Raw genomic sequence first — 12551 nt, 5'->3', positions numbered from 1 at the left:
TTATTATGATTGAGAAATGTCTTACTATTCAAGTAGTTTTAATATCATATTCGCCACATTGAGCATTCTCATCAAACTTCAATTATTAAACATAATAACTAAAAGAAGTCAATAGGTTTTATCAAGGTTTAGTGTTTTCTTTTAATTGAGAGTGGTGCAAGAAATTTGAATGAGTGATTAATATAATTTTGTATATATATCTCATAATTTAAGATAATAATAATTTTTAATATTTTATAATAATTTAATACGGGTTCGAAAACAAATATATATAGATATATAGATGTCTAGATCTCAATATATAGATATAGATGTCTAGATCTCTTAAAGACGAAAACACCCCAGGCCTTAAGTCTCAATGAGTGACACCAAATCCCCCTTTCCAGCAAGGGTAGTTTCGTCATCATAAATAAACAAAAACAAAAGCAAAACCTTCTTCTGTTACACATCATTCACAGTTCTCTCCAATTTGTCGCCATAATAAAAAAAAAAAACACTCCCTCCTCCGTCAATTTCGGTTCCTGACCACGTTTATCAATTGCACTCGTAAGTTTTCAATAGTGGGTATCTTTTCGTTTCATTTAATTTCATTGAAATTTGATAAAGTTTGGTTTTTTCTTCTTCTTGATTTTGAAATTATGCAGAAATTGTGATGTGATAATGATGATGATTAATGAGTCAGGATCGAAATCTGGATTGAAACGTGAATTGCCATTTGCGTTACAGGTACAATCTGAATTACCTAGTTCACTTGGTAGGACTCAGTCGAATGGTAATGTGAATCCGAGTAATGGTATAATAGAGTATACTAGAAAGAGGTTTAAGAAATCTGGTGGCAAGATTGAATTAACCCAAATGAGTAATGTGATAAATGTTTCTAGTGAGATGGGGGTTAAGAATGATTTGATTGAATGTACGACTGAAGAAGAACCCAAGAGTAGTAAGGGGAAAGAATTGAGCAAGGAGGTGGTTTCCTTTAGGCGGTTTACTCGATCCATTTTGAAATCCGAAGCTGGGCATATGAAGGACAGTAAGGATGTTTTGAGTTGTCCCAGTGAGGAAGAATGTAGGAGCTTAATGAGTGTAGAGGAAACGCAGAATGATGTGAAAAATGTTTCTAGTGAGGGGGTTAACAATAATCTGAGTGGATATACAATTGGGAAAGATCCCCATAGCAGTATGGGAAAAGAATTGAGCAATGAGGTGGTGTTGCTTAGGCGTTTTACTCGATCCGCTTTGAAATCCGAAGGGGGGCATGTGAAGGAAAAGAAGGATGTTTTGAATTGTCCTAGTGAGGAAGAATGTGGGAACAATGTAAAGAGTCTAATGATTGTAGAAGAAATGGAGAATAGTGTGAAAAATGTTTCTAGTGAGGTGGGGGTTAAGAATAATGCGGATTTATCTCGAAATGGAGAAGAACTCAAGGATAATATTGGAAAAGAATTGAGCAATGAGGTGGTGTCATTTAGGCGGTTTACTCGTTCTTCTTTGAAATCCGAAGCGGTACAGAAACGAACTGAGAAGGCCAAGAACGATTTGATTGTATCTCCAGTTGTGGAAGAACCTAAGAGCAGTAATATGAGAAAAGAGTTGAGCAATGCGGTGTCATGTAGAAGGTTTACACGATCCGCCTTGAAATGTGAAGTAGGACCAATGAAGGACAATGATGGTGTTGAGAAAGCTCCAAGAGAAATAGTTATTTGTTTGAGAAGTTTGGTTTCTGTTGATGCCAGTACCAAAGCAATAGTACCGCGGGTAATGGATGTTGGAAGCAAGGTACAGGACGTGAGCAAGGAAGCCAAGTATGTTGACAAGAAATCTCCTAGGGAATTGGTTTTTTGTTTAAGAAGTCCAAATGCTGTTGATACCAATAATGGATTAGATAAGGCTTTAACTAGAAAATCTTTAAAGAGGTTGACCAAATCAGCATTGAAGCTCAAGTCAGAACAAACAGTGATGATAGTGGCACATGACACATCTTCAGTAGAACCCCCGAGACGATTTACTCGGTCAGCTTTAACTTGTAAGTCAGAAGCAGGGGTGATGGATGAAAATAGCAAGGAGGAAAGTGCACCACTAAAGAAACCCATGAGACAGCTCACTCGATCAGCTTTAAATTTGAAGGATGAGCCGATGGGGATGCTGTCGACAGCTACACCTTGTGGCACCATTGCTGTATTTGATGATGCTCACAATAATGAAGCTAATGCAAACATTTGTAAGAGAGCAACTGATGTTGCTAGTTCAATAAGAACACCTCTACATAAGAAGCTTGAAATGAAGATGTCCAAAAAGATTACTCTGACCAAGTTTCCTACCAAGATCAGTGAGCTTCTTGAGACTGGTATGCTCGAGGGTTTATCCGTTAGTTACATATTTCGAGGTCAGCAGGTAAAATATAAACCCATTCCCACTTTTTCTATAGTAAGTGTTGAATCTATGGATGTTGCTTCTGATGAGCTGTTTGCTTCTTTCTGTCTTTTAGAAGGCAGAACTCCGTGGAATAATAAAAAATCGTGGGATTATGTGTTCCTGTGCTTTGTGCAAAGGACGTAAAGTAAGTTTTTTCTTCCATTCTTCTTGTCGTTTATATTATGCGTTCTGACATGTTAATGTGACTTGATGTTTGATTCGTTCATTAATGCAGGTGGTCACACCTATTAAGTTTGAGCAACATGCAGGTAGTACAAATAAAAAACCTGCCTATTACTTGTACCTGGATAATGGAAACAGCCTTCATGATGTGCTCAATGCATGTAAAGATGCACCTTTGGACATGTTGGAAGCGAAAATTCAACTTGCAATAAACTCTTCACCTGTAAAAAAGACGATATGTCTGAATTGCAAACGTGAGTTTTGCAAAACTACTATCTATTAATAATTGAAATGCATGATGAGTTCTCTCTCCATTACAATTGTTTTGGCATTGTGATGATCCACAGGACCTATTCCTGTCTTGTGGATGCGGAAAAAAGTGGTGCTCTGCAGTTCGTGTTTGAAATCAAATAAGTCTCACACAAGTCCTGCTTGCAAACCTAGTCTGGTTTCTAGGTGTGTTCTGTTGTTATCTGCTTTTGCTTTTGCTTTGTGGATTATTTTATTTTATTTTATTTTGAAATTCTTCTTGTTTTGACTACTTATCATTATCAACTGAATAGGAAGAAATAGTTTCATTTGATTTCAATTTAGTAATGATCTACTATCGTCATGTGTTTCTGGTCTGGAGGATGAGTTTGGGGTATGTTGAATTTGATATGTGTGAATTGAAAGGGTTTTAGGGACTTATAAGTTTGACACGCAAAACATTTTTTTGATAGATATGATCTCCACACTATATAAAACATTTGCACAAATAAGTATTCACCTCTGAAGTTCCCAACCATGCCAAACATAGTCTCTAATTATCAATGAAAAAGAACGGTCTACTGTTTTTGAATTTGTTAACTACAATTATTGGGGTTAAAAGTGTATGGTCTGAATGGTTATTTGTAAAAATATTTTATATAGTTAAGATATTTTTGTAATCATAGATTAGCCTATTCTAAAATTTCTAAGTTTACTAACGATCATGATAAGTTTATATATGTCCCCAGAACCCTTCTATAGTATAAATTTATTATACTAAAAAACGTGACCCTTCTTTTGGTTGCAACAACTCCATTTACAGCTTAAGATTAAAGATCTCAGTTGGTGAAACTCATACCAAACTGCCAACGTCTCTTCTGTCATTTAATATAATCTCAATTTTTTTAATTGTCTTTGATATTCTGTTACTTCAGATCAAAACCAATGTTGATACCAATATCATTTGTGAATTTTAAGTGTCAAAAAAATAGTGGTCATCGAACACTAAAGAGAAAGTACGTATCCTTCTCTTGCTTAAATATATACAGTCACTGCCTCACTGGTATATTTCTTGGAATTTTAATGCAGATAAGTCTATTATCTCAATACAATTACCAAACATTATGTTTCAGCATTCGTAAGTACTTAGGTTTAGCACCTTCAGATTCCATCATTAAGGTCAATTATTGGCACATGAGTTTATCCAAAGCATCCTATCTATGAACTGAAGTGATTTGAGACTTTATTCGATTGTATAACTCATGTTCTACTGTTAAAGTCACCTCTGTCATTGATGTCTCAAAGTTATTCTTGTGAAAGTGACATATACTACTTTGCTCCTAAGCTTTTCAATATGCTTTTCTGTATGGGTTAGTACAGGTTAAAGCCAGATGTGACTCCAAAAGACTTGGATGATGCGTCAAAGTGTAGCTCACCGCAAAAAAATAGTAAAGCAAAGCTAACAAGAAAGTTGGTATTCTGTTAAATTTTTCATTGACATGCTTTTTGTAACTTTCTTTCTTAGACAAGTCCATTGACATTTTTTAGTCTCTGTCTGTCTTTTCTATAGGGATTTGCGTTTGCATAAGCTGGTCTTTGAGGAAGATGGCTTACCTGATGGAACTGAACTAGCGTACTATGTCCGTGGGAAGGTTGTGACATTAAATTTGACCCAGTGTCTTTCCTTTTATCATATCTTTTATATTAGATTGTTAAATGTTATGCTTTAATGGCCAGAAATTGCTTGAAGGTTATAAAAAGGGGTTTGGAATATATTGCTTTTGCTGCAATAGCGAGGTACCCTTAATATCTTCTGAAAATTTTAACATCCTGAATTACTGTATTGGGAATACTAATCTACTTCGTGTAATGAGCAGATCAGCCCTTCCCAGTTTGAAGCTCATGCTGGTTGGGCTACACGTCGCAAACCGTAAGTTATTTTTTGAATCACGCGACATGTACTGTTGATGTTGTTCATGTATTTTGATTTCTCCTTGTATTCCTTTACCAGTTACTTGAACATTTACACATCAAATGGGGTGTCACTTCATGAATTATCAATATCCCTATCTAAAGGAAGGAAGTTCTCTGCCAATGATAATGATGACCTGTGTGGCATCTGTGGTGACTTTGGGGACCTTTTGCTTTGTGATGCATGCCCTAGATCCTTTCACAAGGGTGAGTTTTCCTGGTTAAGGATTAACATTCATTATCACCTTTCCATCATTTGGTCACTTTGTTGATTTTCATTCATTTCTCAACACATGCAGTCACTGGCGCCAGGTGCACCCAAGCGCCATGGTTGAGCCAGGGGCTACATGCTAGCCTAGGTGCCTCCTAGGTGTTTTCTAGTCCAGGATAAAGGGGTGAGCCTAGAGCCTAGGCACGCTTTTAATATATTTGCTCCAATCATTTACTCTGATGTACTATATTATATTGTTTCACATTTTTTTTTTCTTTTTATAGCCTTGTAAGTTACTATTGTGTTAGAATTTGTAAATTTGTAAATTTTATAAGTCATTGTGATGCATGGAGTGCACCAGTTGACTGGCGGTCATTCGGTCGCGTCTAGAGCAAGTCTGATAGAGAATCTCCCATTTAAATGTCCATTGGGAGCTTACTACAAAAAGCAGTACTTTCACCAAAATTTAGAGTAGAAACTACCTTTGCCACCTTATTTGCTACAAGGTTAGTTTCTCTCATGCGTGATATAAGATGGATTGAGTTAGTTCAAACGTGTAGTTCACGTACTAAGTAGTGGAATGATCCTGGATCTGAAGGCAGACACTACAGAGCTGCATCAGATTCTATCCATAACTTCCTTGATCCCTTTTGTAAAGCAATATCAGCACGCTCCACAAGCTATACATTGAGCCCAGTATATACATTAGTGCATTCTAAGTGCTGGACTTGGCCATAAACACAATCCATGTAGCCCGAGTTACCTTTTTAAAAAATTACCAATCAGTTTTGAGTTGGATGCTTAAAATTATTATGGTATCAGAGCGGGATGTTTCTTTGGTCAAAAGGCCAATGTAGTCCGCGTCACCTATTTAAAAAATTGTCCACATCTTTGGTTCAGGATACGCCACACGTGGGTTGTGTTGAGATTTATAGTCCCATATCAGGTTTTCAGGCCTCACATAACGATATATATTTTCTGGGGCCGCTTCACTCATTGCCAATTGGTTTTGAGTTGGACAAATCAGCCTGAATTCGCTTCTGTAGACCATTGCGATGAACCTTAAATTCGTCTGTTTCAGTCATGTTTAAACAAGTACATAGCAGATTAAAAGCCTCAATATAATCCTTAGAACCAAAAATCTGATGTAAATTATCTGGCGGAAGCTTTAACTAATTCACTAGATTGAGAAAATTAAGGTTTCTAGATGTAGAAAATCCCCAAATTAACATGAACAAGAAGGAAATTGATTAACTATAAAATAAATCAACAACCTTTCTGAATAACAATCACTTCAATGAAATTAAACTCTCAAAACAATTCGCAATGTTCAGTAGAACAATCTAATAAGATAACTCTCCAAAAATAATCAACTGAATTATCCTAATGGCTATTATGATATTATCTATTTATAAGTTAGGTACTCCAGCATGCATCGTGAGACAGCATAAAAGATGCGCCCGCTTCAGGTTCAGCTTGTCTCCTGTTCTCATTTCTCACTAACCAGTGACATCTGACATTAACTTTTTCCAGTGCCATTTTCATATCAGGCCAATAGAAGAGGGTTTTAATTAGACATGGACGCCTTCTTGGTTAAGCACTTGCGTGTAATGAAACTCATCATTCCTTGTTTTAAATTTCAAGCTAGCTTCATGAGCATGGCCACGTTCAACTCCTTTAACTTCTTATGTCACCTAGATACTCTCTGCTTTCTTTTGGTCTTCTGTCCTATAGCATACCTTGCATTGACAACCTAATGAGGAGGGACAGGAAAAGTAATCAACTTATCTCTCATACATACGGAAACATTTCTAGGCTCAGATTATTATGATACCCCTTTCTATTCAAGCTCATTCACGGGTCCACATGGAGATTTAAGTGCTAAGTACCTCCTTATGTCATTTGATTCTTGAATAAACATTCTATTACTCTTTTTAAGGGATGGTCTTGAGTACAACATCCTGTTACAGTGATACTACCTTTATCTCGTGATTCTTTGTCCACACCTAGTCGTTCTTTCGTAGCTTCCTTGTCCTGTCTCAGTTTATCTATCAGGTGGTTTAGATGCATTATTTGGACCTGAATGACTTCTAGCTTTGTTTGATGGGATGACAGCAACAATCCATGATCATCATTTTGCAAATGTTGTTTGTTGATGTAATTATTTCTGTTTGGTATTAGATCTAATGTTAGATCCAACTATTGCAGAATGTGTCGGTCAATTAAGTGTTCCACGTGGTAAATGGTACTGTCCATCTTGCCAAAACATGTTTGTGAAAGACCAAGCTTCTGCTAACAATGCCAATGCGAAGGCCGCTGGGAGGGTTGCAGGAGTTGATCCAATAGAACAGATAACTAAGAGATGCATTCGTATTGTCAAAACACCAGAGACTGAAGTAGGTGGATGCACATTATGCAGGTAGGCTATGATATGCTTATTATCAAGCAATTTATGTGTTACCTTATTCCTTATCCAGAATTAGGAGAACTGGGTTTTGTTTTGTTTATTTGATGTTCTTTTTACATTAGCTATATTTTATGGAAGATATTGTTATGACTCAATTTACTAGTGTCCTTGTCTTTGTGCTTACACTTTCTTACTCTCATTGAATATGTAGGATTCCTGGTTTCAGTAAATCAAGCTTTGGTCCCCGCACTATTATACTTTGTGATCAGGTTCTCCTTCGTTCTAGCTTTCTTTGTTTTTGGTTTTTGCTGTCAGATACTATTCTCATCATTTCATATAGTTTGTGAACATGCCTAGTGGTCTTGTTTTTATCAGTGTGAGAAGGAATTTCACGTTGGCTGTTTGAGAGATCACAATGTGGTAGATCTAAAGGTGCAAACTATATCTTTGTTATTTCATTTATTCTTTTGGGAAGTTTCTTTATGTTTTTAAATTAAAGGGCTCTTATATGTAATAGGAATTGCCAGAAGGGAAGTGGTTTTGTAGCAGAGACTGCAAGAGGATTAATTGTGCACTGCAGAAGTGTGTTCTCCGTGGAGCAGAGAAGCCCCCTGATTATATCACAAAAATAATTAAAGTAAAGCGGGAGGAAACAAATAGCAACCTTGATATAAGATGGAGGCTTCTCAGTGGGAAAGTAGATTCTCTCGAGAGCCGGTCATTGCTATCTAAGGCTGTTGCAATCTTCCATGTAAGTTTTTGTGTGTGATGCATTTTGGTAGTTGTTTGGCCTGCCATACAGTTAGAAATATGATGTCTTTTGTGGTCACAAGGCTTTATGGTTGAACAAGCATCATATTTCCAATGTCACAGCAGAGACATAAGTCACCTCCCACCTAAAACTGTTCATTCACAAAATCACAAATAATTTTTGGTGCCCACCTGAGCTTCACAGGATCTTACTCCTGTACATATTATCTGTGTAATTGCATTGGGTCGTGCTCTTAAAGGTGGTTATTTCCTTACCCTTGTCTCCGTCCATTTTTAGTTAGCTGTATGCCTTTCTTGGAACTCTTGATATATTCTGTATATAGATTTAACACTTTTTAAGACTTGGGAGGTTGTAAGGTTGGGCCCAAGGCCTTGGCTCGATTCCCACCTTTACTGGGGGCCTGGGGCAAAGGCAATTGAATGGATAACGGAGTAAAGTTTGAACTATCAGAAAAGAAAAAGAAACAAAGAATTTAACACTTATCATATTTTTTAATGCAAACGTGTTCCACACCTGTCTCAAGAAGTTTATGAAAAACTTGCTAAACATTATTACTTAGATATCTACATGACTACATGTTTGTTTGTAGTCTCTGTGTCTCGTGAATAATGCTAATCTTTTTGCATGCTTTTTGGATGGTCTGTTTTCCTTGTGATGAATTCTTGGAGTTCTGCAGATAGAAATGTCTTTGTTGAATTGATTGATATGTCTTTGTATCATATTTGATCCCAGAATCGCTTTGACCCAATAGTTGATGCAGTGACAGGCCGAGATCTTATCCCCCGCATGGTTTATGGGTGAGCAAAAATCAATTTCTTTGTCACATGGCTCATTATTCTCTTCGCTGCTTTACTTTTAATCTAGTAGTAAGTTTCATTTTCTGCATTTGACTTTTTTTTATCTGCACCTAATTTTTTTGCAGGAGGAGTATTCGAGACCAAGACTTTGGAGGAATGTTTTGTGCCGTATTGACAGTGAAGTAAGGATTATGGTTTGAGTTTTTCAAGTGATCTAGATACTTTATGGCATGTTGTCTTATCATGGACTCTTTTGTCCTTATGCAGCTCTTCTGTTGTCTCAGCTGGTCTTCTTCGAATTTTGGGAAAGGAATTAGCAGAACTTCCTTTAGTTGCAACAAGTAGTGATTACCAAGGACAGGTGAGATTATTTGTGGTGTGTTAGTACTGATAAATAAATACTACACGTGTTATATCTTTTCTTGCGTGGGAAGACATTTTTAAAAGGCTAAGAGCTCAATTTATATTAATGTTTTTTCAAAGATTTTTTGGTGCTCATATAGAATTCCAAATGCCTTTGTAAAGGCGTCATGAGAAAGGTTTCCTAGTTAACTGTATTTTTGGATCTTAAGTTTATTATGTGGCATGGTCAAGTGTCCATCTATTTAAGGTGATGGGTGCCAATTTAGGAAGAGACGCCAGACCAGAAATAAGGTTAAAGTTGAAAGTGGCTGTGACTTGTCAGAGATTTTATTTTAAATTTTTGGTATATAGGTAGATATAGTTGTCTTGCCTTGTTGAAAGTAGTTTCAAGAGACAAGCGGTCAACCTTCTCTACTTTCCTTATACAAAGCAAAATAAGTGGTTTAGGGGGGGGGAGGGTTGTGTTAGTCAGTAAACAAAGAACTTAAAGTGTAGCTTTGAGCCTATTTACTATTGATGCGCTCCCTCCTTTCGAGTGTGCACGTTGGTTGGAAAAAAATAAGGGGTCCTCCAACTATGTGCTAAGTGTTTGAGATTTGGTGAACACCTTAAGTACCATCTGGTCAATCAGGAAATACTTTCTTAGTTTAAAAAGACAGGCTTTGGGGTGAAAATTGTCATCTTTAATGTTCTGGTCCTTGTGAAGTGGTTTTGAAATGAGTTGACGGAGAGATTCTGGAGAAGGGTTGTGGTCTCTTGTTTTGGCTTAACTACTTTGATTCTAAATTACATTGACATGGATACATGTGTCTGTATGCGACCCGGATATGAAGTGTCGGACACGGTAAAATATCAAAAGTTGAGGTATATTACATACAATATGTGTCCGTGTCGGACACGGACTCGTGGATACGTATCTGACACGGATTTTCTTTAAAATATGGTATGTCCATGTAACATAGCTTTTATTGGGAGATCGGGAGTTGTCTATGTGGCATATTGTTAGTGAGTTTCAAAAACGTTAGCCTTTCAGCACAGGGTTAAGTCGTTCTATGTTTGATGGGAAGATATGTTTTGCTTCTTTAGGGCCATACACGGTCAGGTTAGTGGTCTTTTGTGGCTCCCGTTAACGAATTCCTGACCATTGGTAAAGGTCACATCGCTTGGGATTTTGCTGAATGGAGTCTTAAAGACCTGTAAAGATTGAGGACCTTTGATCCTTTTATTGACTGGTGAGATTCCTCTGTATCAACTCCTCATCTCATACACAAGAAATGATGTAAATTGGCAGGTTTTGCTAAAAAGCAAATGTGGTAGATTATCAACTCACCCTTATAAATATTGTTTTGTTAGTGGGTTTCAAATTCTCAGAAGGACTCTCCCATGGTTTGTTAACCTAAAGCAAGGATGTATGGTTCTAGAATCCCATCTAAGGTGGCAATTTTCTCCTGGTACACGACCTTAATGCATATTTATACCATTGGCAAACTTGGACGGTGAAGTACAATTATCACGAATCCATCCACTCTATATGTTGGCTGGGAATGCCTAAATAAGTCATAATGTATACTTTGTCGGTATTCATATCATGTAGATATACTTCAAATTGAAGGTGGAAAAGGATATATGCGTAGTACGGCAGAGCATGTATCCTGCCATATATGAGAAACAGGAATTACTAAGTATCTCTCGATTGTATTATCCTAGATGTAATGCGACTGCAGAGCATGTTAATTTTGATAATGTATCAGTCCCCTGCCCTCTCTCTCTCTCTCTCTCTCTCTCTCTCTCTCTAATGTTTGTGTGCACACACACACGCATGCATGTATGTCTACACATAGTAGCAATAATGAACGTGATATGCACTCTAATTAAAAAATTCTAATCAGTGAGGGGAGTAATTTTGATATTGGTGTTAGTTGAGAGTGAAAAATTAGGAACATAAATATTGTGGGATGGGCTTCATGTATAATTATGTTCAAAGAGTAAATTAACCCCTAGTAGTATCTCAAGGAAATGAGGTAAGATATGAAACAAAGTGGCAAATTTTTTAGTTATGTAGATCTGCCTATGGCTAAAGTGGCCTAAAATTGACTACACACCCACTATTTATTAAAGAACTTAAGGAAAGCTCGAAACTTATTATGGGTAAAAAGGAAATTAAGTAAATTAGTGGCTCAAACCCCTAGGCCTCTTTATGAAATTTCCCTGTAAGATTTTGATCTCAATGTGCTTCTTTCTGTTTTCACAGGGATGCTTTCAATCATTGTTCTCTTGCATTGAGAGCTACCTGGCAGTTTTGAATGTAAAAAACATTGTACTTCCAGCTGCTGAAGAAGCTGAAGCCATATGGACAAATAAATTTGGTTTCCAAAAAATGAGTCTTGACCAGGTGAGAATATCAGTGTGCAGGCAAGCATAGCTTTTATGTAGTAACAATTAGACCTGAATCTTGAGTGTCAAGTTGTATAATATGTTGCAGGTGACAAATTATACAAAAGATTACCAGATGACAATCTTTAAAGGGACTCCAATGCTTCATAAGCCTGTCTGCAAGGTTCGAGCTACAAGGAGACCAACCAACGATAACTGATACTTTGAAAGCTTCTGGTCCAAATGTAAAGGTTGACGGGATGAGCCATTTTTTATTATTTTTACTGACTTTAATGTGTACAGGAAATGAATTGTTTTGGTGGTGTAAAGGAGAGAAACAACTTCAAGCTGTTAGTTTTTGTAGCTGAGAGTAGAGAAACAAAGAAACCAGCTGGTGGCTAATGAAATATGAGTATATTGGGATGAATGTTCACGGAAGAGAAATTTGCCATTCAAAATTTTTACTCAGAAGGAGAAAACAATGTATCATTCCTTTTTATTTTTGGATTTCTCTATTTAATTGAGGAGTTTAAAGTAGTTACATTCAATATAGAGTTTCCCCAAAGTAAGAAGTATTGGACTTAGAGAAACTGAGTTCCATATTAATTGTCTGCATTGGAGAAACAGAGGTTTTGCAGAAGTTCTTTAACGGTACGTGTTATGTTGGTTGGACTATTGTCAGTTGTTTGCCAGTCTTTGTTTATAGCGTCAAATTTCTATGACTACGAGACACTGCTTGGTTAATCCCTATATCCCGCCAGATCGAGGCAAGTCAGAGCTTTGTTGTTGTATACTTGGATGTGTTTCCACTTT

The 12551-nt window shown here is 36.8% G+C and overlaps 1 protein-coding gene across 1 annotated transcript; it reads left to right on the top strand.

Moving 5' to 3' along the window:
• Positions 1-414: 414 nt before the first annotated feature.
• LOC147482494 (uncharacterized) lies at positions 415-12286 on the top strand. The gene is made up of 19 exons (XM_086576459.1): positions 415-546; positions 645-2391; positions 2486-2557; positions 2648-2849; positions 2943-3051; positions 4225-4314; positions 4415-4496; positions 4582-4641; positions 4722-4774; positions 4856-5022; positions 7235-7445; positions 7645-7702; positions 7809-7865; positions 7951-8184; positions 8938-9002; positions 9128-9184; positions 9270-9363; positions 11617-11757; positions 11848-12286. The coding sequence occupies exons 2-19, from the start codon at positions 661-663 to the stop codon at positions 11956-11958; spliced, it is 3594 nt and encodes a 1197-aa protein (XP_086432585.1). The 5' UTR covers positions 415-546; positions 645-660; the 3' UTR covers positions 11959-12286.
• The last annotated feature ends 265 nt before the right edge of the window (positions 12287-12551 follow it).

This window comes from Coptis chinensis, chromosome 8 (assembly GCF_015680905.1).
Source record: "Coptis chinensis isolate HL-2020 chromosome 8, ASM1568090v1, whole genome shotgun sequence".
Classification (NCBI taxonomy): domain Eukaryota; kingdom Viridiplantae; phylum Streptophyta; class Magnoliopsida; order Ranunculales; family Ranunculaceae; genus Coptis; species Coptis chinensis.
This window is presented reverse-complemented; position numbering and strand designations above follow the sequence as displayed.

Excerpts from the sequence above, each read along its gene's own strand:
- LOC147482494 (XM_086576459.1), top strand. The coding sequence starts at position 661 with ATGATGATGATTAATGAGTCAGGATCGAAATCTGGATTGAAACGTGAA. Across the intron at positions 4,497-4,581 it reads CGTACTATGTCCGTGGGAAG|AAATTGCTTGAAGGTTATAA; the intron begins GTTGTGACATTA and ends TTTAATGGCCAG. Across the intron at positions 7,866-7,950 it reads ACAATGTGGTAGATCTAAAG|GAATTGCCAGAAGGGAAGTG; the intron begins GTGCAAACTATA and ends TATATGTAATAG.